Source organism: Spea bombifrons, chromosome 5, assembly GCF_027358695.1.
Source record: "Spea bombifrons isolate aSpeBom1 chromosome 5, aSpeBom1.2.pri, whole genome shotgun sequence".
NCBI classification, from domain to species: domain Eukaryota; kingdom Metazoa; phylum Chordata; class Amphibia; order Anura; family Pelobatidae; genus Spea; species Spea bombifrons.
Genome location: NC_071091.1, coordinates 481209 through 506118, shown reverse-complemented (window position 1 = coordinate 506118; position 24910 = coordinate 481209). Strand labels below are relative to the sequence as shown.

At 42.2% G+C, this 24910-nt stretch overlaps 1 protein-coding gene across 1 annotated transcript; it reads right to left on the bottom strand.

Annotated features, from left to right (window-relative positions):
* Nucleotides 1-15144: 15144 nt before the first annotated feature.
* AOC1 (amine oxidase copper containing 1) lies at nucleotides 15145-21157 on the bottom strand. The gene is made up of 5 exons (XM_053466057.1): nucleotides 21083-21157; nucleotides 17197-18752; nucleotides 16448-16736; nucleotides 15714-15846; nucleotides 15145-15466 (listed from the first exon to the last, which is right to left on the bottom strand). Exons 2-5 carry the CDS (start codon nucleotides 18737-18739, stop codon nucleotides 15191-15193), a joined length of 2241 nt encoding a protein of 746 aa, XP_053322032.1. The 5' UTR covers nucleotides 18740-18752; nucleotides 21083-21157; the 3' UTR covers nucleotides 15145-15190.
* Between the last annotated feature and the right edge of the window lie 3753 nt (nucleotides 21158-24910).

The following is a 24910-nucleotide window of genomic DNA, read 5'->3' as shown; positions in this document are numbered from 1 at the left end:
ATGACGGCGATATATAAATAATAATAACACACATTGTACAGCGCTGCGGAGTATGACGGCGATATATAAATAATAATAACACATTCTACAGCACTGCGGAGTATGACGGCGATATATAAATAATAATAATAACACATTGTACAGCGCTGCGGAGTATGACGGCGATATATAAATAATAATAACACATTGTACAGCGCTGCGGAGTATGACGGCGATATATATAAATAATAACACACATTGTACAGCGCTGCGGAGTATGACGGCGATATATAAATAATAATAACACACATTGTACAGCGCTGCGGAGTATGACAGCGATATATAAATAATAATAACACACATTGTACAGCGCTGCGGAGTATGACGGCGATATATAAATAATAATAATAACACATTGTACAGCGCTGCGGAGTATGACGGCGATATATAAATAATAATAATAACACATTGTACAGCGCTGCGGAGTATGACGGCGATATATAAATAATAATAACACACATCGTACAGCGCTGCGGAGTATGACGGCGATATATAAATAATAATAATAACACATTGTACAGCGCTGCGGAGTATGACGGCGATATATAAATAATAATAACACACATTGTACAGCGCTGCGGAGTATGACGGCGATATATAAATAATAACACACATTGTACAGCGCTGCGGAGTATGACGGCGATATATAAATAATAATAACACATTGTACAGCGCTGCGGAGTATGACGGCGATATATAAATAATAATAACACACATTGTACAGCGCTGCGGAGTATGACGGCGATATATAAATAATAATAACACATTGTACAGCGCTGCGGAGTATGACGGCGATATATAAATAATAATAACACATTGTACAGCGCTGCGAAGTATGACGGCGATATATAAATAATAATAACACATTGTACAGCGCTGCGGAGTATGACGGCGATATATAAATAATAATAACACATTGTACAGCGCTGCGGAGTATGACGGCGATATATAAATAATAATAACACATTGTACAGCGCTGCGGAGTATGACGGCGATATATAAATAATAATAACACACATTGTACAGCGCTGCGGAGTATGACGGCGATATATAAATAATAATAACACATTGTACAGCGCTGCGGAGTATGATGGCGATATATAAATAATAATAATAACACACATTGTACAGCGCTGCGGAATATGATGGTGATATATAAATAATAATAACACATTGTACAGCGCTGCGGAGTATGACGGCGATATATAAATAATAATAATAACACACAGTGTACAGCGCTGCGGAATATGATGGCGATATATAAAAAATAATAACACATTGTACAGCGCTGCGGAGTATGACGGCGATATATAAATAATAATAATAACACATTGTACAGCGCTGCGGAGTATGACGGCGATATATAAATAATAATAACACATTGTACAGCGCTGCGGAGTATGACGGCGATATATAAATAATAATAATAACACACATTGTACAGCGCTGCGGAGTATGACGGCGATATATAAATAATAATAACACACATTGTACAGCGCTGCGGAGTATGACGGCGATATATAAATAATAATAACACACATTGTACAGCGCTGCGGAATATGATAGCGATATATAAATAATAATAACACACATTGTACAGCGCTGCGGAGTATGACGGCGATATATAAATAATAATAACACACATTGTACAGCGCTGCGGAGTATGACGGCGATATATAAATAATAATAACACATTGTACAGCGCTGCGGAGTATGACGGCGATATATAAATAATAATAACACACATTGTACAGCGCTGCGGAGTATGACGGCGATATATAAATAATAATAACACACATTGTACAGCGCTGCGGAGTATGACGGCGATATATAAATAATAACACACATTGTACAGCGCTGCGGAGTATGACGGCGATATATAAATAATAATAACACATTGTACAGCGCTGCGGAGTATGACGGCGATATATAAATAATAATAACACATTGTACAGCGCTGCGGAGTATGACGGCGATATATAAATAATAATAACATATTGTACAGCGCTGCGGAGTATGACGGTGATATATAAATAATAATAATAACACACATTGTACAGCGCTGCGGAGTATGACGGCGATATATAAATAATAATAATAACACACATTGTACAGCGCTGCGGAGTATGACAGCGATATATAAATAATAATAACACATTGTACAGCGCTGCGGAGTATGACGGCGATATCTAAATAATAATAATAACACACATTGTACAGCGCTGCGGAGTATGACGGCGATATATAAATAATAATAACACACATTGTACAGCGCTGCGGAGTATGACGGCGATATATAAATAATAATAACACACATTGTACAGCGCTGCGGAGTATGACGGCGATATATAAATAATAATAACACACATTGTACAGCGCTGCGGAGTATGACGGTGATATATAAATAATAATAATAACACATTGTACAGCGCTGCGGAGTATGACGGCGATATATAAATAATAATAACACACATTGTACAGCGCTGCGGAGTATGACGGCGATATATAAATAATAATAACACATTGTACAGCGCTGCGGAGTATGACGGCGATATATAAATAATAATAACACACATTGTACAGCGCTGTGGAGTATGACGGCGATATATAAATAATAACACACACATTGTACAGCGCTGCGGAGTATGACGGCGATATATAAATAATAATAACACATTGTACAGCGCTGCGGAGTATGACGGCGATATATAAATAATAATAACACATTGTACAGCGCTGCGGAGTATGACGGCGATATATAAATAATAATAACACACATTGTACAGCGCTGCGGAGTATGACGGCGATATATAAATAATAATAACACATTGTACAGCGCTGCGGAGTATGACGGCGATATATAAATAATAATAATAACACACATTGTACAGCGCTGCGGAGTATGACGGCGATATATAAATAATAATAACACACATTGTACAGCGCTGCGGAGTATGACGGTGATATATAAATAATAATAACACACATTGTACAGCGCTGCGGAGTATGACGGCGATATCTAAATAATAATAATAACACACATTGTACAGCGCTGCGGAGTATGACAGCGATATATAAATAATAATAACACACATTGTACAGCGCTGCGGAGTATGACGGCGATATATAAATAATGATAATAACACACATTGTACAGAGCTGCGGAGTATGACGGCGATATATAAATAATAACACATTGTACAGCGCTGCGGAGTATGACGGCGATATATAAATAATAATAACACACATTGTACAGCGCTGCGGAGTATGACGGCGATATATAAATAATAATAACACATTGTACAGCGCTGCGGAGTATGACGGTGATATATAAATAATAATAACACATTGTACAGCGCTGCGGAGTATGACGGCGATATATAAATAATAATAACACATTGTACAGCGCTGCGGAGTATGACGGCGATATATAAATAATAATAACACACATTGTACAGCGCTGCGGAGTATGACGGCGATATATAAATAATAATAACACATTGTACAGCGCTGCGGAGTATGACGGCGATATATAAATAATAATAACACACATTGTACAGCGCTGCGGAATATGACGGCGATATATAAATAATAATAATAACACATTGTACAGCGCTGCGGAGTATGACGGCGATATATAAATAATAATAACACACATTGTACAGCGCTGCGGAGTATGACGGCGATATATAAATAATAATAACACACATTGTACAGCGCTGCGGAGTATGACGGCGATATATAAATAATAATAATAACACACATTGTACAGCGCTGCGGAGTATGACGGTGATATATAAATAATAATAACACATTGTACAGCGCTGCGGAATATGACGGCGATATATAAATAATAATAATAACACATTGTACAGCGCTGCGGAGTATGACGGCGATATATAAATAATAATAACACACATTGTACAGCGCTGCGGAGTATGACGGCGATATATAAATAATAACACACATTGTACAGCGCTGCGGAGTATGACGGCGATATATAAATAATAATAACACATTGTACAGTGCTGCGGAGTATGACGGCGATATATAAATAATAATAACACACATTGTACAGCGCTGCGGAGTATGACGGTGATATATAAATAATAATAATAACACATTGTACAGCGCTGCGGAGTATGACGGCGATATATAAATAATAATAATAACACACATTGTACAGCGCTGCGGAGTATGACGGCGATATATAAATAATAATAATAACACACATTGTACAGCGCTGCGGAATATGACGGCGATATATAAATAATAATAATAACACATTGTACAGCGCTGCGGAGTATGACGGCGATATATAAATAATAATAATAACACATTGTACAGCGCTGCGGAGTATGACGGCGATATATAAATAATAATAATAACACACATTGTACAGCGCTGCGGAGTATGACGGCGATATATAAATAATAATAATAACACACATTGTACAGCGCTGCGGAATATGACGGCGATATATAAATAATAATAATAACACATTGTACAGCGCTGCGGACTATGACGGCGATATATAAATAATAATAACACACATTGTACAGCGCTGCGGAGTATGACGGCGATATATAAATAATAATAACACATTGTACAGCGCTGCGGAGTATGACGGCGATATATAAATAATAATAATAACACACATTGTACAGCGCTGCGGAGTATGACGGCGATATATAAATAATAATAATAACACATTGTACAGCGCTGCGGAGTATGACGGCGATATATAAATAATAATAACACATTGTACAGCGCTGCGGAGTATGACGGCGATATATAAATAATAATAACACACATTGTACAGCGCTGCGGAGTATGACGGCGATATATAAATAATAATAACACACATTGTACAGCGCTGCGGAGTATGACGGCGATATATAAATAATAATAATAACACATTGTACCACGCTGCGGAATATGACGGTGATATATAAATAATAATAACACATTGTACAGCGCTGCGGAGTATGACGGCGATATCTAAATAATAATAATAACACACATTGTACAGCGCTGCGGAGTATGACGGCGATATATAAATAATAATAACACACATTGTACAGCGCTGCGGAGTATGACGGCGATATATAAATAATAATAACACATTGTACAGCGCTGCGGAGTATGACGGCGATATATAAATAATAATAACACATTGTACAGCGCTGCGGAGTATGACGGCGATATATAAATAATAATAACACATTGTACAGCGCTGCGGAGTATGACGGCGATATATAAATAATAATAACACACATTGTACAGCGCTGCGGAGTATGACGGCGATATATAAATAATAATAACACACATTGTACAGCGCTGCGGAGTATGACGGCGATATATAAATAATAATAACACACATTGTACAGCGCTGCGGAGTATGACGGCGATATATAAATAATAATAACACATTGTACAGCGCTGCGGAGTATGACGGCGATATATAAATAATAATAATAACACATTGTACAGCGCTGCGGAATATGATGGCGATATATAAATAATAATAACACATTGTACAGCGCTGCGGAGTATGACGGCGATATATAAATAATAATAATAACACATTGTACAGCGCTGCGGAGTATGACGGCGATATATAAATAATAATAACACATTGTACAGCGCTGCGGAGTATGACGGCGATATATAAATAATAACACACATTGTACAGCGCTGCGGAGTATGACGGCGATATATAAATAATAATAATAACACACATTGTACAGCGCTGCGGAGTATGACGGCGATATATAAATAATAATAACACACATTGTACAGCGCTGCGGAGTATGACGGCGATATATAAATAATAATAATAACACATTGTACAGCGCTGCGGAGTATGACAGCGATATATAAATAATAATAATAACACATTGTACAGCGCTGCGGAGTATGATGGCGATATATAAATAATAATAACACACATTGTACAGCGCTGCGGAGTATGACGGCGATATATAAATAATAATAACACACATTGTACAGCGCTGCGGAGTATGACGGTGATATATAAATAATAATAATAACACATTGTACAGCGCTGCAGAGTATGACGGCGATATATAAATAATAATAACACACATTGTACAGCGCTGCGGAGTATGACGGCGATATATAAATAATAATAACACACATTGTACAGCGCTGCGGAGTATAACGGCGATATATAAATAATAATAACACATTGTACAGCACTGCGGAGTATGACGGCGATATATAAATAATAATAATAACACATTGTACAGCGCTGCGGAGTATGACGGCGATATATAAATAATAATAACACACATTGTACAGCGCTGCGGAGTATGACGGCGATATATAAATAATAATAATAACACATTGTACAGCGCTGCGGAGTATGACGGCGATATATAAATAATAACACACATTGTACAGCGCTGCGGAGTATGACGGCGATATATAAATAATAATAACACATTGTACAGCGCTGCGGAGTATGACGGCGATATATAAATAATAACACACATTGTACAGCGCTGCGGAGTATGACGGCGATATATAAATAATAATAACACACATTGTACAGCGCTGCGGAGTATGACGGCGATATATAAATAATAATAATAACACACATTGTACAGCGCTGCGGAGTATGACGGCGATATATAAATAATAATAACACATTGTACAGCGCTGCGGAGTATGACGGCGATATATAAATAATAATAATAACACACATTGTACAGCGCTGCGGAGTATGACGGCGATATATAAATAATAATAACACACATTGTACAGCGCTGCGGAGTATGACGGCGATATATAAATAATAATAATAACACACATTGTACAGCGCTGCGGAGTATGACGGCGATATATAAATAATAATAATACACATTGTACAGCGCTGCGGAGTATGACGGCGATATATAAATAATAATAATAACACACATTGTACAGCGCTGCGGAATATGACGGTGATATATAAATAATAATAACACACATTGTACAGCGCTGCGGAGTACGACGGCGATATATAAATAATAATAAAACACATTGTACAGCGCTGCGGAGTATGACGGCGATATATAAATAATAATAACACACATTGTACAGCGCTGCGGAGTATGACGGCGATATATAAATAATAATAATAACACATTGTACAGCGCTGCAGAGTATGACGGCGATATATAAATAATAATAATAACACATTGTACAGCGCTGCGGAGTATGACGGCGATATATAAATAATAATAACACACATTGTACAGCGCTGCGGAGTATGACGGCGATATATAAATAATAATAATAACACATTGTACAGCGCTGCGGAGTATGACGGCGATATATAAATAATAATAACACACATTGTACAGCGCTGCGGAGTATGAGGGCGATATATAAATAATAATAATAACACATTGTACAGCGCTGCGGAGTATGACGGCGATATATAAATAATAATAACACACATTGTACAGCGCTGCGGAGTATGAGGGCGATATATAAATAATAATAATAACACATTGTACAGCGCTGCGGAGTATGACGGCGATATATAAATAATAATAACACACATTGTACAGCGCTGCGGAGTATGACGGCGATATATAAATAATAATAACACATTGTACAGCGCTGCAGAGTATGACGGCGATATATAAATAATAATAACACACATTGTACAGCGCTGCGGAGTATGACGGCGATATATAAATAATAATAACACACATTGTACAGCGCTGCGGAGTATGACGGCGATATATAAATAATAATAACACATTGTACAGCGCTGCGGAGTATGACGGCGATATATAAATAATAATAATAACACATTGTACAGCGCTGCGGAGTATGACGGCGATATATAAATAATAACACACATTGTACAGCGCTGCGGAGTATGACGGTGATATATAAATAATAATAATAACACATTGTACAGCGCTGCGGAGTATGACGGTGATATATAAATAATAATAACACACATTGTACAGCGCTGCGGAGTATGACGGCGATATATAAATAATAATAACACACATTGTACAGCGCTGCGGAGTATGACGGCGATATATAAATAATAACACATTGTACAGCGCTGCGGAGTATGACGGCGATATATAAATAATAATAACACACATTGTACAGCGCTGCGGAGTATGACGGCGATATCTAAATAATAATAATAACACATTGTACAGCGCTGCGGAGTATGACGGCGATATATAAATAATAATAACACATTGTACAGCGCTGCGGAGTATGACGGTGATATATAAATAATAATAACACATTGTACAGCGCTGCGGAGTATGACGGCGATATATAAATAATAATAACACATTGTACAGCGCTGCAGAGTATGACGGCGATATATAAATAATAATAACACATTGTACAGCGCTGCGGAGTATGACGGCGATATATAAATAATAATAACACACATTGTACAGCGCTGCGGAATATGACGGCGATATATAAATAATAATAACACACATTGTACAGCGCTGCGGAGTATGACGGCGATATATAAATAATAACACATTGTACAGCGCTGCGGAGTATGACGGTGATATATAAATAATAATAACACATTGTACAGCGCTGCGGAGTATGACGGCGATATATAAATAATAATAATAACACACATTGTACAGCGCTGCAGAGTATGACGGCGATATATAAATAATAATAACACACATTGTACAGCGCTGCGGAGTATGACGGTGATATATAAATAATAATAATAACACACATTGTACAGCGCTGCGGAGTATGCCGGCGATATATAAATAATAATAATAACACATTGTACAGCGCTGCGGAGTATGACGGCGATATATAAATAATAATAACACACATTGTACAGCGCTGCGGAGTATGACGGCGATATATAAATAATAATAATAACACATTGTACAGCGCTGCGGAGTATGACGGCGATATATAAATAATAATAACACACATTGTACAGCGCTGCGGAGTATGACGGCGATATATAAATAATAATAACACACATTGTACAGCGCTGCGGAGTATGACGGCGATATATAAATAATAATAATAACACACATTGTACAGCGCTGCGGAGTATGACGGTGATATATAAATAATAATAACACATTGTACAGCGCTGCGGAATATGACGGCGATATATAAATAATAATAATAACACATTGTACAGCGCTGCGGAGTATGACGGCGATATATAAATAATAATAACACACATTGTACAGCGCTGCGGAGTATGACGGCGATATATAAATAATAACACACATTGTACAGCGCTGCGGAGTATGACGGCGATATATAAATAATAATAACACATTGTACAGTGCTGCGGAGTATGACGGCGATATATAAATAATAATAACACACATTGTACAGCGCTGCGGAGTATGACGGTGATATATAAATAATAATAATAACACATTGTACAGCGCTGCGGAGTATGACGGCGATATATAAATAATAATAATAACACACATTGTACAGCGCTGCGGAGTATGACGGCGATATATAAATAATAATAATAACACACATTGTACAGCGCTGCGGAATATGACGGCGATATATAAATAATAATAATAACACATTGTACAGCGCTGCGGAGTATGACGGCGATATATAAATAATAATAATAACACACATTGTACAGCACTGCGGAGTATGACGGCGATATATAAATAATAATAACACATTGTACAGCGCTGCGGAGTATGACGGCGATATATAAATAATAATAATAACACATTGTACAGCGCTGCGGAGTATGACGGCGATATATAAATAATAATAATAACACACATTGTACAGCGCTGCGGAGTATGACGGCGATATATAAATAATAATAACACACATTGTACAGCGCTGCGGAGTATGACGGCGATATATAAATAATAATAATAACACATTGTACAGCGCTGCGGAGTATGACGGCGATATATAAATAATAATAATAACACACATTGTACAGCGCTGCGGAATATGACGGCGATATATAAATAATAATAATAACACATTGTACAGCGCTGCGGACTATGACGGCGATATATAAATAATAATAACACACATTGTACAGCGCTGCGGAGTATGACGGCGATATATAAATAATAATAACACATTGTACAGCGCTGCGGAGTATGACGGCGATATATAAATAATAATAATAACACACATTGTACAGCGCTGCGGAGTATGACGGCGATATATAAATAATAATAATAACACATTGTACAGCGCTGCGGAGTATGACGGCGATATATAAATAATAATAACACATTGTACAGCGCTGCGGAGTATGACGGCGATATATAAATAATAATAACACACATTGTACAGCGCTGCGGAGTATGACGGCGATATATAAATAATAATAACACACATTGTACAGCGCTGCGGAGTATGACGGCGATATATAAATAATAATAACACACATTGTACAGCGCTGCGGAGTATGACGGCGATATATAAATAATAATAATAACACATTGTACCACGCTGCGGAATATGACGGTGATATATAAATAATAATAACACATTGTACAGCGCTGCGGAGTATGACGGCGATATCTAAATAATAATAATAACACACATTGTACAGCGCTGCGGAGTATGACGGCGATATATAAATAATAATAACACACATTGTACAGCGCTGCGGAGTATGACGGCGATATATAAATAATAATAACACACATTGTACAGCGCTGCGGAGTATGACGGCGATATATAAATAATAATAACACACATTGTACAGCGCTGCGGAGTATGACGGCGATATATAAATAATAATAACACATTGTACAGCGCTGCGGAGTATGACGGCGATATATAAATAATAATAATAACACATTGTACAGCGCTGCGGAATATGATGGCGATATATAAATAATAATAACACATTGTACAGCGCTGCGGAGTATGACGGCGATATATAAATAATAATAATAACACATTGTACAGCGCTGCGGAGTATGACGGCGATATATAAATAATAATAACACATTGTACAGCGCTGCGGAGTATGACGGCGATATATAAATAATAACACACATTGTACAGCGCTGCGGAGTATGACGGCGATATATAAATAATAATAATAACACACATTGTACAGCGCTGCGGAGTATGACGGCGATATATAAATAATAATAACACACATTGTACAGCGCTGCGGAGTATGACGGCGATATATAAATAATAATAATAACACACATTGTACAGCGCTGCGGAGTATGACGGCGATATATAAATAATAATAACACACATTGTACAGCGCTGCGGAGTATGACGGCGATATATAAATAATAATAATAACACACATTGTACAGCGCTGCGGAGTATGACGGCGATATATAAATAATAATAACACACATTGTACAGCACTGCGGAGTATGACGGCGATATATAAATAATAATAATAACACATTGTACAGCGCTGCGGAGTATGACGGCGATATATAAATAATAATAACACACATTGTACAGCGCTGCGGAGTATGACGGCGATATATAAATAATAATAATAACACATTGTACAGCGCTGCGGAGTATGACGGCGATATATAAATAATAACACACATTGTACAGCGCTGCGGAGTATGACGGCGATATATAAATAATAATAACACATTGTACAGCGCTGCGGAGTATGACGGCGATATATAAATAATAACACACATTGTACAGCGCTGCGGAGTATGACGGCGATATATAAATAATAATAACACACATTGTACAGCGCTGCGGAGTATGACGGCGATATATAAATAATAATAATAACACATTGTACAGCGCTGCGGAGTATGACGGCGATATATAAATAATAATAACACACATTGTACAGCGCTGCGGAGTATGACGGCGATATATAAATAATAATAACACACATTGTACAGCGCTGCGGAGTATGACGGTGATATATATAATAATAATAACACACATTGTACAGCGCTGCGGAGTATGACGGCGATATATAAATAATAATAACACACATTGTACAGCGCTGCGGAGTATGACGGCGATATATAAATAATAATAACACACATTGTACAGCGCTGCGGAGTATGACGGCGATATATAAATAATAATAATAACACATTGTACAGCGCTGCGGAGTATGACGGCGATATATAAATAATAATAATAACACACATTGTACAGCGCTGCGGAATATGATGGTGATATATAAATAATAATAACACATTGTACAGCGCTGCGGAGTATGACGGCGATATATAAATAATAATAACACACATTGTACAGCGCTGCGGAGTATGACGGCGATATATAAATAATAATAACACATTGTACAGCGCTGCGGAGTATGACGGCGATATATATAATAATAATAACACACATTGTACAGCGCTGCGGAGTATGACGGCGATATATAAATAATAATAACACATTGTACAGCGCTGCGGAGTATGACGGCGATATATAAATAATAATAACACATTGTACAGCGCTGCGGAGTATGACGGCGATATATAAATAATAATAACACACATTGTACAGCGCTGCGGAGTATGACGGCGATATATAAATAATAATAATAACACATTGTACAGCGCTGCGGAGTATGACGGCGATATATAAATAATAATAACACACATTGTACAGCGCTGCGGAGTATGACGGCGATATATAAATCATTAGTAACACATTATACTGCGCTGCGGAGTATGACGGCGATATATAAAGCAATCATAAAATATAAATCATATAATAATAGTAAGTAGGGAGTTAAGCATCTAATGTAACTTCAGCAGCTGTGGACTACAACGCCCATCATGCTTCATTGAAATTGGGGACGATAGCCGTACAGGAAGTTGCTGGCTCGCGGGGAAGCTGCCCCTCGCAGTCTGGGGGCATCCTGTTTTTCTTGTTATTTTGGGAGTTTTTGGCAATGAGTGGGACTCACGCTGTCGCGCATGTCACGTTCCCAGAACCTCTGGGCAGGAACGCTGGGAAAGTCCCAAATACGGATCAGAGACCTCGGGGGCCAACAGACAAGCGAAAAACCCAGAACGCTGCCCCCCACCTTCCCAGCTCGGGGGCTAATGCCAGGAGAGCAGGGAATACAAAGCCCTGTGGGGTAAATGTTTGTCGCATTTGCCCCAGAGCTCATTGACGCCTCAAAGCTTTGTGGGGTCACATGGAAGAGGCAGTTTGGGGTAACTCTGCCGAAGGCTTCATCTTTGCTGCGGCCTTTTTTGGGGTTTATTCGCAGGGAGCCCCGGTGTGGAGCCCTCGGCAGCCCACGATTCTCAGATCATTTCTCCAGGGAAAAATCCTCCCTCGGGAGATAGATTATTAGTCAATTCCAAGCCGTTGAAATGCGCGGGGTTAAAAGGGCGTGGCCACAGCCTGCATTATTAATTATGTATTTATTTTAATTTTCTTATCAATATAACCCCTCCCCCTCTGTTATTTTCTGTTGGGCTGTATGCAGAAGCTTCCATCTTGCTACCCTCATCACCGGGATCGCGTTTAATGCGGGCAAAAAGGGGCAGCTACCCCGGGTCCAATGATTCCTGGGGGCCAATTTGTTGGCCGTGACCTCAGTTTGTGGTTTCTGCCACCCTGTCAGCTCTCCAGAGGCAGACCGGACTGCCCGCTGCTAGAGCAGGATCTCCCACTAACCGGGAGCGGGAGGTCTCTTCATACAGCGCTCTGTCTCATGGCTCCCTCACAAAGCGCTCCGGCTATTAATGCTGATCGCCAAGACATGAGATGGGGAGCGATAGATGAAAATAGGGAGAGATACTGAGAAAATGGAGAGATAAAGAAAAAACATAGGGAAGAGATAACAAGGAGGATAGAGAAAAGGAAGAGAGAGTAGGGAAGATAATGAAGAAGAGGAGAGATGGGGAGAAATGAGAAAGATAATGAAAAGTGGGAGATAACGAGGAAAGGGGGGAGATAACGAGTAAAGGGGGGAGATAATGAAAAGTGGGAGATAACGAGGAAAGTGGGGAGATAATGAGAAAGGGGAGATATAGGGAGAGAGGAGAGAGATAAAGAGAAAGGGGTGACATAAAAATACAGTTTGATTGAATTTATTTGCATAACTTTGAGGCTAAGATATTTATTTCTTTATAAAACAGTATGTGGGGAGGAGGGGCAGCAGTTCATCCTTGGCCCTGGGCAGTCTAATGTCACAGGCCGGCCCTGGACCCAAAGCAGCTGCCCCTTGAGCCCACAACGACCCCGGAGAGGATCGCGATGCAGATGTCCGTTTCAGGTCAGTCACCGGAGCGGCAGCATTTGTTTACTATGCGATCGGCAGGATATTGCGTTCTTTTTCCGCCCCAGGACGTCTCACGTGGTGTCACATTACGGTCAGAAGGACTTTCTGACTTTCTCCTCCTGATCTGCAGAGCGTGGCGAGTACACGAGACCCCCAGCCACATATCTTATATTAAATCAAACTTGCCTCCAGAAGGTTGGGTGGGCAAGTGGCACAAGTGGCTGATCACTTACCCACCACCAGCAAGCAAGCCTGGTCCAGACTAGGGAGTGGGGGAGTCCAATCAATATTAAAGACGGCCTTGCCCCATCGCAGGGTTAAATCGCCCCGTCGCCCTGAGATATCTGTGATAATAGCGTTACGGAGGAACCTGCGCGGCTGGAAACAATCTCTAGCGCTGGAGGCTCATGTCCTGCCCTCTAAAGCAATGCGGGGAAAGAACAGGAAGCGGCTTACAACTTCCTGCTCGGGCTGACGGAGGGAGAGAACAGGAAGCAGCTTACAACTTCCTGCTCGGAATGGCGAGGGGAGAAAACAGGAAGCAGCTTACAACTTCCTGCTCGAGCTGAAGGAGGAAGAGAACAGGAAGCGGCTTACAACTTCCTGCTCGGGCTGGCAAGGGGAGAGAACAGGAAGCGGCTTACAACTTCCTGCTCGGGCTGACGGAGGAAGAGAACAGGAAGCGGCTTACTACTTCCGGCTGGGCTGACAGGAGGATTCCAATACACTCTGCACTGAGGGATCATGGGAAACGGAGGGGAGTTTGCATTAAATGCTGTGGCTATCCCTTGGATGGGATAGTATATCTCAGAATAAGCTAAAGATTTCTTTTGACCCCCCCACCTGCTGCCTTTATAACATGGGCCACGCTGACCGATGCTTATGGTTTCGCCCCACCGATCAGTCATATAAGTATGTCCCGTTGTACTGAAACGGTGCGTCAGAAGTACAGAAGTTGAGAACTTCCGGGGTCCAGCGCTGAATCTTCACCTTCTTCAACATTTTGTCCACAGGCCTCACAATAACCATGCTCCTGGAGGCCACAGAAGGATCTTCATCAAAGAAGTTGAAAGGACGCAGAAAGAATCCCACCGAGTTCCCCGGCGTGGCCGTGTTTGGGATGTCCTCAGCTTGAGGGATGTGCAGGAATCCCACCGTCACCCAAGCCACCAGATCCTACGGAAAAAGCGCAATGAGGAAGCTCGTCAAAGCCGCGAGAAGCCTAATTCCAGCTCGTTCGCACAGACAACGGCCCTGAAGTCAAATGGGGGCTAAACTGGAATTGGGGGTCCGAGTCACTTCTAACGTTTGAGTATCGCTGTGATACGGTACAAACTTCCCTAAATGCATTTAACCAATCGAAGACATATTGGGGGAAATGTTTTCTGGCTCCGGCACGAGGTCGGGAAACGTATTTTCTTACCTGGTTCACGATGTCGTCATTATTCCGCAGGAAGTTCTCGAAGTACACAACGGGGTCCCAGGGGTCACACTGAATGAATATGTTGCTGCTGGCCATCTCGGCGTCGCTGTACCGCGTTACCGCCAGCCTGTATCTAGAGGGACATAGAGCGGGACACTGACCACCATCGTTACACCGGCAGAGGTACCTCAATCTACCGTCTCCGGGACAACATCCCAAAACCCCAAACTATGCCTGCGTCACAGGGCCGCGCGGCTGCGCTCTGCGGGGGCCACAGGCTACCAGATTCTGGATTTTCTGGCTTGGATTCTGGGCCTCTTAGTCTCCCTGGAGTCTCCCACAAATGTAACCTCCCGGAGTAATTCGTAATAACCGACTCACAGCCATTTTTCATCCCATTTCTTTCACCCATTTTCCCGTCTTTCATGTGGCCCAAGCATCGGGTTTCGGCCCCCTTTGGTTTTAAGCTGGCCGGTCACCAGCATGGCGAGAAAAAGAAAAAACTCCCCTCTCTCATCTATTTTCTTTTTTCCTTATACACCTGACTCATGGGTATCCGTGTGATTGCTGGTCTCACTCAATCTCCTGGAAGTGTCTCCATGTATCTACTACCCTTTGGTGTACAATTGATAAATGTAGACCTAGCCCTAAAGCGGAAATATTTGGCAGAATATATCTTTTGTTGGAAGAACAAATATCTGAGTACCCCCTATCTGACAAAAGCTTTGATTTACCTCGACCAGGACACCCCCTTCTCCTCTTTCCATCCTCGGGGCAGCACACTGTCCCCGTGGGAATTGTACTGGATCCGGTAGCTTCTCGGATGCCCCCATTTGTTCATCTTGTTGGGGTTTTGGAACATTAGGTGTTTGGGGAAGGGTTTCCCGAATCTGAAGGCGGCTTGTCTTTCTGTCCTCCTCAGCGTGTGGACCTTTCGTGACTGGACCACGTAGTCTCCTGGGCTCCACGGGTTGGAGATGTTTTCATATCTCAGGGAGATCGTTTCAAAGCTGTTTTCTGTCCCTTTACAAAATAAATCAGGGGTTTTAGATCTAAGAGACAAACCGTCCGCATGGAATTTATAGACGGCAGAGACTTAGGGGAAGTTATACCCAGAGATTAAAAGCCCCGCCAGCCGTCTCCTGCCAATCAATGTCTGACGTTCTTCACCATTTGTGGTCAGTCTTACCAAACCCAAATTATTATATTAGCCTCGAGTCACTAATATATAATTATAGAGGCTGAATCATGTCATACGTGTTACAATATTCCTGTGTCACAGAGTCACCAAACGCAGAGAGATGCTCCAAGGAGCTCACAGCTCTTTCCATTTATCATTTCTGGATGTTTTTGCCCCGTCTCACTCACCCATCTTGTTAAAACAAGTGCACTGGGGTAACTACCAGCTCAAATCAACAGATCACCCCAGAAAGGTGTCACCTTTACTCAATCAATAAAGGAACAAATAGAGGCCGACTCTTACCTGCAACATCGAAGTCCACTTTATAGTGTATCAAGTGGGTGTGGAGGATCCCGAGGACGTTTCTGTGGACCCTGGTGCCATATTCGATGCCCTCTGGAGTGAAGAAAGTGGCATAAATGTAGCCGGTAGCGCTGACCTTCACCTCAATCACACCGTTCTGATAGAAGACATAGTCCCAGATGTAGTCATAGTTATAGATAGTAGAGATGGTCCTCACCACCAAGACATGGTTCTCCAGCCCTGCGTAGAAGTTGAACCCACTCTGAGAGTCCCTGTCGAAGTGTCTCCGTAGAGGGATTCCTGTGGGAAGCTCAAAGATGCAGAGGGCATTTTTGTAACGAACCGGTCTTTCTGAATCGTAGAAACGGTAGACGTCTTGGTAAGTGGCCACTTCAGGACAGTCGATACCTTTGGCCAGCTCATAATTGGAGGAGCCCATTCCCCATCCGGAGTCTATATATTTAGTCTGTAGAGAGGCGGCTGAGGACCCGCTGTAGAAAGAAATGGCTTCCTGGAGGCTCACCTCGTATGCTATCCTTTCATTGTTATATTGCACGTCAAAGATCTGCAGTCCAGCCGTCAGGCGTATGCGGAAGGCGAAGCTCCAGCCGGCGTACTCCACGTAGTTTCCCAGGACCCGGTAACGTTTGCCTTCAGGTTCACACACTTTTGGTCCGTTGATGTCTGACCTGGTCTTGTACTCTCCACGGGGGTAGTAGCTGGAGAAGCGCTCACTCTCCTCGTCGTCTGGCAAACGGATCTTGGCAAATTCATTTCTCTCGTACTTTAGAACCATCTCTTCCACCGAGTCAAAGTATTGGCCATTGTACCAGAGCTTCTCCACTGTCCACAACTCTGGGTTTGTGGATCGATGGTTGAGCAAGATCTCGAAACCAATGGGTTGCAGAAAGTATCCGTCGATAAATTTCTGTAGGATGAACCATGACTTGCGATCCCCGGACTTCACGCCTCTCGGGGAGTTGTCGCTGTAGGTGAGACAGCGATCTGAGCAGTTGTAGAACGTGTATCCAGACACGTCCATCAATATGTGGTTGAACTTTTTGGTGACCTCTGTTAACTTCTGATTAATCTTGTTAGCTTCTGTCTTAGTCAATGGCCTGGCCTCGAAGCGGACAGTTTTGTTTCCTCTGGATATGTGTGGTTTGTAATAATAGGGGTGAGGAAGGGGACCCACGATATACTCGGTGATATTAGGCTTTACCTGGTCTGCAAAGAAAATAATGACCCTGGCCTCTCGGGGGGGCTGCGGAGCGTTTCTGTCCAGGAAGCCGAGTACGTGCCGTTTTTTCGGGATATTGAGTTCCATTGTGAAGATGGTGTTTTTTGAGAGGCTGTTTGTCGAGGAGACCAGCTTCAGATGTTCCTGCTCCATGAGGAAGCTGCGGACAGACTCCATCTCACCTCGGGACAGGTCTGAGAATATAGACGCTTTATACCGGCCCTTTGAGGGGGACTGCGTGCCGGAAATGGCCGTCGCAACACAAAACACAGCGGCCAGATAGGTAAAGCTATTGGCCCGCATGGTGCACGTTTACCTGAAAGACAGAGACAGGACTTTTACCTCGACCGGCCGGAGTCACAGAGCAAGAAATTAGGATTTTGTGTTATTTATGTGAAGTTTTTAAATTCTAATGGCTGACGGTACCAGTAAATCAAGCACCCGCATCCACCTCTCTGCGCCTGTCGCTGCTACCGCTGGGGGCTGAAGGCACTAGAGAAGCTCAGCTGCTCCGACCTGGTAACACGATTTGGATGAAGCAATGGAGTGAAAGGACTTTAGGGAGCATTCCCATCATTACTGGATCCTTTCTGAGCCCCCGTTATGGGTTTTTATATTTATTCTCTTTCTTTAAGTGTGTGCCCTTTCTGTATCTGTCCTATCATCATCTGCTCTGCTTGTATCTGCCCTGCCTGTATCTGCCCTGTCATCATCTGCCCTGCTTGTATCTGCCCCGTCCTTATATCTGCCCTGGGGAGTGATTCATGCAGCAGTCTGGCATATAACCGCGTCACATGACCCCCACGGCAGTGAAGCTGCAGTTCACACGGAGAGCGCCGACGGCAGCGAAGATGAGAAGCAGGGAGAGAGCTGGGTGAGCTTACTGAGAGTGAGCGAGCGAGCGAGTGAGTGAGCACTTCTACCGATCAAAGGTTTGGGGTCACGCAGCTGTTTTCATGGAAAACAATGAAATTTCTGTCTGTAACATAATTACAAAAGGGTTTTTAACCATCAATGAACCTTTTAAACTTAAACGTGGATCAAGGAACACAACGTGCTATTGGAACACAGGAGTGATGGGAGTGATAGGCGTGATGGGAGTGATAAGCGTGATATGTTTGATGGGAGTGATAGGCGTTATGTGAGTGATAGGCGTGATGGGGGTGATAGGCGTGATGGGAGTGATGGGGTGATAGGCGTGATGGGAGTGATAGGTTTGATGGGAGTGATAGGCGTGATGGGAGTGATAAGCGTGATATGTTTGATGGGAGTGATAGGCGTTTTGTGAGTGATAGGCTTGATGGGAGTGATAGGCGTGATGGGGGTGATAGGCGTGATGGGAGTGATGGGGGTGATAGGCGTGATGGGAGTGATAGGTTTGATGGGAGTGATAGGCGTGATGGGGTGATAGGTGTGATGGGAGTGATAGGTTTGATGGGAGTGATAGGCGTGATGGGAGTGATAAGCGTGATATGTTTGATGGGAGTGATAGGCGTTATGTGAGTGATAGGCGTGATGGGAGTGATAGGCATGATGGGGGTGATAGGCGTGATGGGAGTGATGGGGGTGATAGGCGTGATGGGAGTGATAGGTTTGATGGGAGTGATATGCGTGATGGGAGTGATAAAGGGCCTCTGTATGCCTATGAAGAGATTTTTGTTACAAATCAGCTGTTTCCAGCTACAATAGTCATTTAAAACATTAACCCCGTCCGGGCTTGGTTTCTGATCCATTACCAATGGTGGTGTATATATGTATTAATGTATGTAATCTATGCATGTATGTAATGTATATAATGTATAATGTATGTATATGTAATGTATGTATGTATGTATATGTTTATATGTGTGTATGTATGTATGTATGTACACAGCGATCCTCAGCGTATATATATATATATACCCTGCACTGACCCAACGATCCTCAGCGTATATATATATATATATACCCTGCAGTGACCCAACGATCCTCAGCGTATATATATATATATATACCCTGCAGTGACCCAACGATCCTCAGCGTATATATATATATATACCCTGCAGTGACCCAACGATCCTCAGCGTATATATATATATATACCCTGCACTGACCCAGCGATCCATAGCGTATATATATATATATACCCTGCACTGACCCAGCGATCCATAGCGTATATATATATATATATACCCTGCACTGACACAGCGATCCATAGCGTATATATATATACCCTGCACTGACCCAGCGATCCATAGCGTATATATATATATACCCTGCACTGACCCAGCGATCCATAGCGTATATATATATATATACCCTGCACTGACCCAGCGATCCATAGCGTATATATATATATATACCCTGCACTGACAGCGATCCATAGCGTATATATATATACCCTGCACTGACACAGCGATCCATAGCGTATATATATATATACCCTGCACTGACACAGCGATCCATAGCGTATATATATATACCCTGCACTGACACAGCGATCCATAGCGTATATATATATATACCCTGCAGTGACCCAACGATCCTCAGCGTATATATATATACCCTGCACTGACACAGCGATCCTCTGCGTATATATATAATAGTAAATATATATATAATGGTATATATAAGGATAGACAGTATAATAGACGGCGCGTCACGTACCCAGCCGGCAGCTCGGTCCGTCGGTGTCGCTCTTCTGGCTGCCTCCTCGTCTCGCTCTGCTTTTAAAGCTCGGAGTGCTCCGGGAGTCGGGGAGGGGCAGGTTCCTGGGGCAAGAGCCCCGGGAGGGAGGTGGCTTCATAACACACAGATATTTCACAACACGGAGCCGGGATATCGCCAGCTGCTTCCAAAGCCCTCAGACTGGGGGCTTATCAGATGCCCTCTCAGGTAGGGCAGGTGTACAGTGCAGGACACACAGTTGGCTAAGTAGGTCTGTTGCAGTATATACAGGTGTGTACACATGAGCAGACAGCTATGTATTAGTATATGTACATATATAAGGTATGAGTGTCAGCATTTAAGCAGGTGTGTGTCGGCATACAGGTGTATGTCAATATACAGGTGTGTGTCAGTATACAGGTGTGTGTGTGTATGGATGTACATGTGTGTGTGTTAGTATACATGTGTATATATGCATAACGGTGTGTGTCGATATACAGGTGTATGTTAGTATACAGGTGTGTCTCGATATACAGGTGTGTGTTAGTATACAGGTATGTATTAGTATACAGGTGTGTATTTGTATACAGGTGTGTGTTAGAATACAGGTGTGTGTTTGTATACATGTGTGTGTCGATATACAGGTGTGTGTTAGTATACAGGTGTATGTTAGTATACAGGTGTGTGTCGATATACAGGTGTGTGTTAGTATACAGGTGTGTGTTGATATACAGGTGTGTGTTGATATACGGGTGTGTGTTAGTATACAGGTGTGTGTTGATATACAGGTGTGTGTTTGTATACAGGTGTGTGTTAGAATACAGGTGTGTGTTTGTATACAGGTGTGTGTCGATATACAGGTGTGAGTATACAGGTATGTGTCGATATACAGGTGTGAGTATACAGGTGTGTGTTGATATACAGGTGTGTGTTGATATACAGGTGTGTGCTAGTATACAGGTGTGTGTTAGTATACAGGTGTGTACCAGTATACAGATGTGTGTTAGTATACAGGTGTGTGTTGATATACAGGTGTGTGTTAGGATACAGGTGTGTGTCAGTATACAGATGTGTGTTACTATACAGGTCTATATACAGGTGCGTGTGTGGCGATATGCAAATGTGTGTTAGTATACAGGTGTCTGTCGATATACACATGTGTGTTAGTATACAGGTGTGTGTTGATATACACATGTGTGTTAGTATACAGGTGTCTGTCGATATACAGGTGTGTGTTAGTATACAGGTGTGTGCCAGTATACAGGTGTGTGCCAGTATACAGATGTGTGTTAGTATACAGGTGTGTTTTGATATTCAGGTGTGTGTTAGTATACAGGTGTGTGTTTGTATACAGGTGTGTGTCAGTATACAGATGTGTGCTACTATACAGGTCGATATACAGGTGTGTGTGTGGCGATATGCAGAAGTGTGTTAGTATACAGGTGTGTGTCGATATACACATGTGTGTTAGTATACAGGTGTGTGTTAGTATATAGGTGTGTGTTAGTATACAGGTGTGTGTTAGTATACAGGTGTGTGTCGATATACAGGTGTGTGTTGATATACATATGTGTGTTAGTATACAGGTGTGTGTTAGTATACAGGTGTGTGTTAGTATATAGGTGTGTGTCAATATACAGGTGTGTGTTAGTATACAGGTGTGTGTCGAAATACTGATGTGTGTTAGTATACAGATGTGTGTTAGTATACAGGTGTGTGTCAATATACGGATGTGTGTTAGTATACAGGTGTGTATTGATATACAGGTGTGTGTTAGTATACAGATGTGTGTTAGTATACAGGTGTGTGTTAGTATACAGGTGTATGTCGGTATTCAGGTGTGTTGATATACAGGTGTGTCAGCACTTAGAGGTGCAGAGTTCAGGGGTCACAGCCTGAGGTGCAGAGTTCAGGGGTCTTCATCTTTTGATAATTTAACCCTTTTTATCTATTCTGTCTGCAAAATCCCCATATTTGGGTTTATTTTCTGTGTTAAAATTAAATTACTTTTTATTAGCTTTTTTGACATGAAGCTTATGTTTTTTTAATTAAACGTAGTTCTTTCTGCACTAACCGACCAGAGGCTGTGGGCAGTGCATGGAGTCATTGAAGACCCCGCCGGCCCCCGTCTGGTCGCCGTCTGTCCTGCTGTAAAGACTCAAACCTTAATCAGTCGTTGGTCTCGTCTTAGATTCAGGAGCCGTATGCCTATCCCATGCATGTTTAATACCCTCACTGTATTACCCTCTACCACCTCTGCTGGGAGGCTGTTCCACTTATCTCTCTCCCATCTCTCTCTCTTCTCTCCCCGTTCCCTCTCTCACGTCTTTCCCACATCTCTCTCGCTTTCTCCCCTTTCTCTCCCTCTCCCCCGTCTCTCTCTCTCCCATCTCTTCTCTCCCCCGTCTCTCTCTCTCTCTTTTCTCCCCAGGTTGGACACATTGTGATCCCTCAGTCTTTCTATTCCCCATTTTACCCGTGGGGTGGGGGAGGGGTGCCAGTCCGTAACACCCCATTTTAGCTCAGAAATAAGGGTGATAAATACTCAGCGAATTGCCCCATAAAAGAGTTTATTATTTCATGTTTATGGCTTTTATTCCCCTGCTGGGGCAGTCGTTACTCATTTACTAAACCCCCATTCCGCTCTCCCAGCCTCCTCTGCTTGTTTTGGTTGATCCAGAATAATAGAAAAATTCCATAGAGTTTTTAATAAAAGTTCCCTTTGGCCCTGAAGGGTTAACCCCCCGGTGACGCTCCGGCGATGCCTATTATTCTTCGCTGAGAATCCCTATTCTGGGGACATTCAATGATCGTGCTGCAAAATTGGAAAAGCGGTCATGTCACCATAGCAACCACTGGAATTGTCCAATTATGTATATGTGTGTGTCTGTATGGGTAAGTGTGTATCTGGATATGTATATGTGTGTGTCTGTATGGGTAAGTGTGTATCTGGATATGTATATGTGTGTGTCTGGGTGTGCGTGTCTGGGTGTGTATGTGTGTGTGTGTTTGGGTATGTGTGTGTCTGGCTGTGTGTGTGTCTGGGTATGTGTGTGTTTGGGTGTGTGTCTGGGTATGTGTGTGTTTGGGTGTGTGTCTGGGTATGTATATGTGTGTGTCTGGCTGTGTGTCTGGGTATGTGTGTGTGTGTGTGTCTGGGTGTTTGTGTGTCTGGGTGTCTTGGTTTGTGTGTGGGCGTGGTCTGACTCAGGCAGTACAACGTTTAGGCCAGCCCTGGGACTAGCTGTGCATGGGGCAGGGTTACCATACCAGCACTACAGAAATAATAACAATCACGAGATTACCTCAATCGCGCTGATTGTAGCTTGGGAAGTGGGCGTGGCCAAATGCCCCCTCCCCCTTCATGTACAAGGAAGAAAGTGACCCAGAGACTCCCAGAGATACAAAGTCAAACACAGACTCCCAGAGAAACATTGACTTGGTGTCTCTGGGAGTGTCTGGCTGTCTCCAGGTGTTTCTGGGAGTCTCTAGGTTTGACTCAATGTGTCTGGGAGTCTCTGGGTATCTCCAGGTGTATCTGGGAGTGTCTGGGAGTCTCTAGGTGTATCTGGGAGTCTCTGGGTATCTCCAGGTGTATCTGGGAGTCTCTGAGTTTGACAGATATATCCCTGTTAGTAGAAGTGCTCCGCTGGTTGCTATGGTGATAGAAACACCTTTAAAACTTTGCAGTAGAATCACTTTTCAACGGACCTACCTGTGATGTCAGGTAGGAGCGTTTATTGCCCCTGAGTAGACTCTTTAACACAAAATGCCCCACGGGTCAAACAGACCACAGATCAGTCACCGAGGGAGATCAGACCACCAAAC